Here is a 5,473-nt window from a genome sequence, read left to right as displayed (position 1 = left end):
GGCTTTTGCTAGATGTTCCATTATCAATATATACAGTATTGGGTATAGTGGTCATCTTTGCCTATTACCATTTTAATAAGTACGTACTTATGCATATGGACCTGTGTTTAGGGCATGTATCTGCTCAAACATAACTGATCCCAGTACAATTTGAACCAATGTTTCCTGTAACAATATCAAATAAACCGGACTGAATGTCTTTTCAGCATCCTCTGATAAAGAAATTTTTTGAGCTCAATTATTCAGTCTTTAGTGTATTTTCATATGCCTCACCGCCTAATGTGAAGCCAACCTGATCTAAGGTAATTAAGGATGGCACAATATGATTAGGTCTGTTGGCTAAAAGTTGAAAGTAAATCCGTTTGTCCAGAATGGTCAAAGAAATGGGCTTCTTGTTACCGCACAAAGTATTGTATCAACCTCGTTTGGAAAGCACAGTAATATCTGCTTCCAAAGATTGTGCTGGAAACGCAGTCTTGGAGGATCTTGCATACTTGCATACAATACTGATAGTATGAATAGTAAGAGAACATTTTGGAATACTTTAAAAATTATAGGCATCATTGCTTTTTCAGAAGAGGATTAATACCAGAAGAACGGACCAATGGAAAATCTGTTCTCACACTAGAAATGTCAGCCAATACTCCATACTGGATCAGCAAGAATATTATTTATTATTTTATATGCAGTTGTGGAATAAGATAGTGCCATAAAATCCAGGGACAGAAATGTTGTTGTATGGTCAGATCATAGAAAATTACCTAAAAAAATGTTGTGAGGAATTGTGAACATAAACTAAAATACCCCCCCCCCCCCATAAAAAAAGAAACAATTTACGAAAGGGCTTATTAGCAGGCAGGTAATATGAATATTCTCTGGGAGGGTTACTCTCCAAATATCCACAAATGAATACTGATGTAGTGCCTTTTTAAATTTAGGAAGCTGAGATCTAGAGCAGTAGCCCCACTGAGAGGATGAGTCAATAAGAGGGTCAAAAGCAAAGTTAAAGTTTCCCTCCAAAGAATAAGGTATCTTCTGCGAAAAATATCAGATCATGCAGGAATAGGCCATTTTAGCAATGCACAGCCCCTGCTTACTTCCTCTGACTATACCGCTACTTTCCCCTCTCCCACATTATATATTATTATTGTTACCTGGTATTTTTATAGGGCCGAAAGATTATGCAACACTTTACAAAATTCATAGTCATGTTACTAACTGTCCCTGAAAGGGACTTTTAACAGTCCTTTAGGGCAAACAATCTATGGCTGTAGAATTCTATGTTTATTTGTTGCTGCTGCCCTGCCCTTTTAGCTGACCATTAAACCCCTCAAATCCGCAATCTACTGCTGCCTGTTCTTTCCACTTTGTTGTGAAATCACAGCTTGTCTGTGGCTTTAAAAGTTACCCCAGCAACTATGCCTACACTACCTTGACTATAATGAGATTAATAAATAATGAAAATAATATACTGTAAATGAATACATATAACTTTTGAGTATCTGGAAGACACCTGACAACCTAGGCTTATTCAACCATGACTTCTAAACTTCCCACAAATTTAGAATGTTTTAGAGGTATTGAAAATTTAGGAATACATTTGAATAATATTTTATTTCAACCATTGTAAGGTTCCCAATTAAAGCATACTAGGTCTGTGGACAATTACATCTACCCATTAGGACATTAAATTAGCTGTTCATGTGGGAAATACAACCCCAAGGCAAATGCTATTCTTGTTTCAATGCAACTATATAAGAAGAAAAATGTTGGTTTGAAAGAGTCCATTGATTTTTTGGGCACTTCAACATCTGTAGAACTTTGCTTGCTTTATTGGTATGTGACTATTTCCATTATGAAATTCTTTATGATTTATTATACAAAATGGTATACTGTTTTTTTTATTTTGTAACGTACAATCTGATTACAATCACATATTTTGTGTGCTTGTGTAAACTAATGGTGAATTTTGAAAGTTATCACTTCCAATTAAGAAATCAATTGGGGTAAACTAATGCATATTTATTTTTCCTACATTTGCTACTTTTTTATATTTATTTCCCAATTGCTTTAGATTTGCCTATTGTTCATAGCAACAGACACAATTGCTTCTACCAGTCACCTATCCATAAATATACTACAGTTTTCTACTACAAAAAGGGTAATACAGTACCATGTAACATTCAAAGTGGCAATGTTAAACTGATTTATAGTCAAATTCCAAGAAAATTAAAGTAACCAAATGTGCTTGTAAGAAACTTCATGGACTTTTAATGACTACATCTATGCATTTAAAAAAAAAAAAGGAAAAAACATTGTTTTTAGGCATTTTCCTGTTTTCTAGCATATTATGTATGCTTATTTGGCTACCAAAGTTAAAAAATTAAAAACAAAAGAAATGTCTAGAAAGGGACAAAATAGTATGTGATGTAAACTTTTCAGAATCAGGAGGAAGTATAATATGCGTAAGGACAAGGATAGATAGTGTGGCTATGGATCCAAATTGTATAGGTGCATATATTAGAAACTATACCATTCAAATGGGTTTAATATCAAACTTTTAAAGCTACACATAGGAGTACAGAAGTTTGAGGTATATGCTGGTTCAAGTTGATCCAAATATGAGGGGAATGTAAATATGGTGTTGAAGAAACATGTGCAATAACTGATCAATGTTACCAAAAAATATCTCTAACTGCCTTTGAAGCAACTATGTTTGTTTCAGTTACATGACTGTGTGACTTTTACTAACATGAACTAATAACATTACATAGGAACTCTTTGTTTCCAAAAAAGAAAATCTTAAAAAGAAAACTGAATTGTGAAACCCAATTCTTTCTCTGTACTTCCCTACAGGTGTTTCAGACATTGTGCAATGAGTCTGTTACTCACCACACATAGGTTGATAGATGATAGACATGGAGAGGTTTATGCCTCCATAAAACTTTGTGTGATCATGACTTAAATTAGAATAAGATGTTGGAAATGTGTCCTCTCTGACCTTTGCATTTCTAAAAATGGAGACATGCAGATAACAGTAGAGCATTGGAATAAGTGTTTTTTTTGGCCTAGTTTTTGGTGCAGCAGGAAGGCAGGAGAAAATTAAATACATCCTCCAACTGAAGCATCTATTACTATGAAAATCAAATGGCAATTTTTTTTTACTTAAGAGAGACTTTTAGGGAAATATCCCCAGTGGCAACAGGCAGCAAAGTTTAACATCATAGGAGTTTTAGGCCCATCATGTACTCAAGAAAAAAACAAAGCATCTTGGCTTTAAATACACATTAAAGAGTCAAATAAAAAAACACAGTGATTTCAACAACCATTTTAACAATTACTTTACAATTTGTCTATAAATAAACCAATTGGTGTAAATGTGTCAAGCAAATAGGGCCCATTTTGCCTCACTCCACCTCAAAATATTTTACCTCTAAGTATAACTGAAGTAAGTGTTTCTACTCACACTTACATAAAACAGGTCCTACTTAAGGCAGACATGTTTTTTTATGAAGAAATCATAACTGAAAACAAATAAGGAAAGTTATTATACAAATATAATAATAGGCATAACTTTTTATACTTTTTTTCCTTTGCAGAATGGCTTGGAAAAATGACACCATCGTCAAAGAATTCATCCTTCTTGGACTTTCTAGTAATCCCACCACTCAAGTCATACTTTTTGTGATATTCCTGGTCATGTACTTGATCATTTTAGTTGCAAATTCTCTTATTGTCTATGCTACAGTCACTGACAGCTCTCTTCAAACTCCAATGTATTATTTTCTCACCAATCTATCTCTTATGGATATATTCTATTCATCCTCAATTATACCACGGATGCTAAGAGATATGTTGATGACCAAAAAGACCATTTTGTTTGCAGAATGTGTTGCACAAATGTATATATCTCTATCACTGGGAGAAGCTGAATGTATTCTTTTAGCCATAATGGCCTATGACCGTTATATAGCAATATGTCATCCTTTACGTTATACTAAAATTATCCACAGAACTTTGTGCATTAGAATAGCTGTAGGAACATGGATTTGTGGATTTCTCTTATCAATTTCTCATGTAGCCCTAACTTTGAATGTGGATCTATGTGGACAAAATGAAATTAACCATTTTGAGTGTGAAGTACCGGAAATCTTAGCTTTGGGATGTGGGAATGTTACAGTAGTTGAATTTGTCATTTTTGTTGTTGGTGTCATTATTTTAATTGTTCCCATTAGTTTTATAACCATTACATATATTAAAATAATAAGAGCCATTTTTAAAATAAGCTCTTCTGAAGGACGAAGGAAGACCTTTTCCACTTGTGGCTCTCACATAACTGTTGTAACCTTGTTCTATGGCTCAGCAATGGCCACCTATATGAAGCCACGATCCAAATCATCTCCTGATACAGATAAACTATTTGCAATATTTTACACAATAGTTACACCAATGTTAAATCCACTGATTTATACACTAAGGAATAAAGAAGTTAAATCGGCTTTAAAAAAGATTTCATGTAAAGACACATCTTTTCAATAGTATATTTTGGAAAACAAAAGACATAGGAGGTAGAAAACAAGTATATTACCTTAAAAGATATAAGCTTGAAACTGTCAACTTATGAAAAATAAATGTTGTTCAATAATAATGTGCTATTAAATTTTTTTTTATATATATAATATTATTTTATGATTCTGTAAAGTAATACTTAAATAGAAGATATTGAAATTGAAATAAAAACATAAAAATACTCTATTCTGTGGAACTATGTCCCTGTTTCTATTGTCTTTGAACATTTCCTATACTGTACTTCAAACTGTTTAACAGCTCTCTGGATTTTCTGGTATTAGTATGTGATCCTTGGCTCACAAAAGTATATGACTTTTTTCGGGTTTCAATAATTAACCTCTTTAGTGTTCCTGAAGAAACATCCCAGTGCTGTGAAACACATCAAATTCATCTGTAAACTCCCCTGGACATATCCTGGACAATATCTACACATTTGGGAGTCATTTTCACATTACTGATTGAGGTTATTGTGACCACTAGCTAAAAGGATAAAAGAATCTTTGTATTGATTTTTTTATCTATATATTCGCTAAATTAAAAAAAAATGTTTATATAAAAACTTTGTTGATTTTATTATTATCTTTTGCCTTGAAAGTCCTGTTTTTTTAAATCTTCTGATTCTTGTACATTCTGTTCTGCGCTCTTTAAAAAATAGTTCTGCCCTTCTTAAAAAAATAGTTTTAGCCAAAATTCCGGTGAAATGGAATTAAACAATTTTTCTTATCACTAGTAGTCATGAGAAAATTCAGTTTCAAATTGACGAAGCTAAGCTAACAGTTGAATCCCACTGACATCTATAAGGACTTTTGGGTTAAATAAAGAACTGCAAATTCTAGATGTAGAATATCTTCTCTCTACAAGCCTGGCAAAGGTTAAACTAATGCAACTACCACAAGCCCAATAT

The 5,473-nt window shown here is 33.0% G+C and overlaps 1 protein-coding gene across 1 annotated transcript; it reads left to right on the top strand.

The window, feature by feature from the left end:
• The first annotated feature begins 3,600 nt into the window (after positions 1-3,600).
• Positions 3,601-4,539, top strand: LOC140336071 (olfactory receptor 2K2-like). Its single transcript, XM_072419123.1, has one exon. The coding sequence runs from the start codon at positions 3,601-3,603 to the stop codon at positions 4,537-4,539; it is 939 nt and encodes a 312-aa protein (XP_072275224.1).
• Positions 4,540-5,473: the final 934 nt, after the last annotated feature.

This window comes from Pyxicephalus adspersus, chromosome 7 (genome assembly GCF_032062135.1).
Source record: "Pyxicephalus adspersus chromosome 7, UCB_Pads_2.0, whole genome shotgun sequence".
NCBI lineage: Eukaryota > Metazoa > Chordata > Amphibia > Anura > Pyxicephalidae > Pyxicephalus > Pyxicephalus adspersus.
This window is presented reverse-complemented; position numbering and strand designations above follow the sequence as displayed.

What these genes read in the sequence shown, in the direction of transcription:
- LOC140336071 (XM_072419123.1), top strand. Translation starts at nt 3,601, where the DNA reads ATGGCTTGGAAAAATGACACCATCGTCAAAGAATTCATCCTTCTTGGA.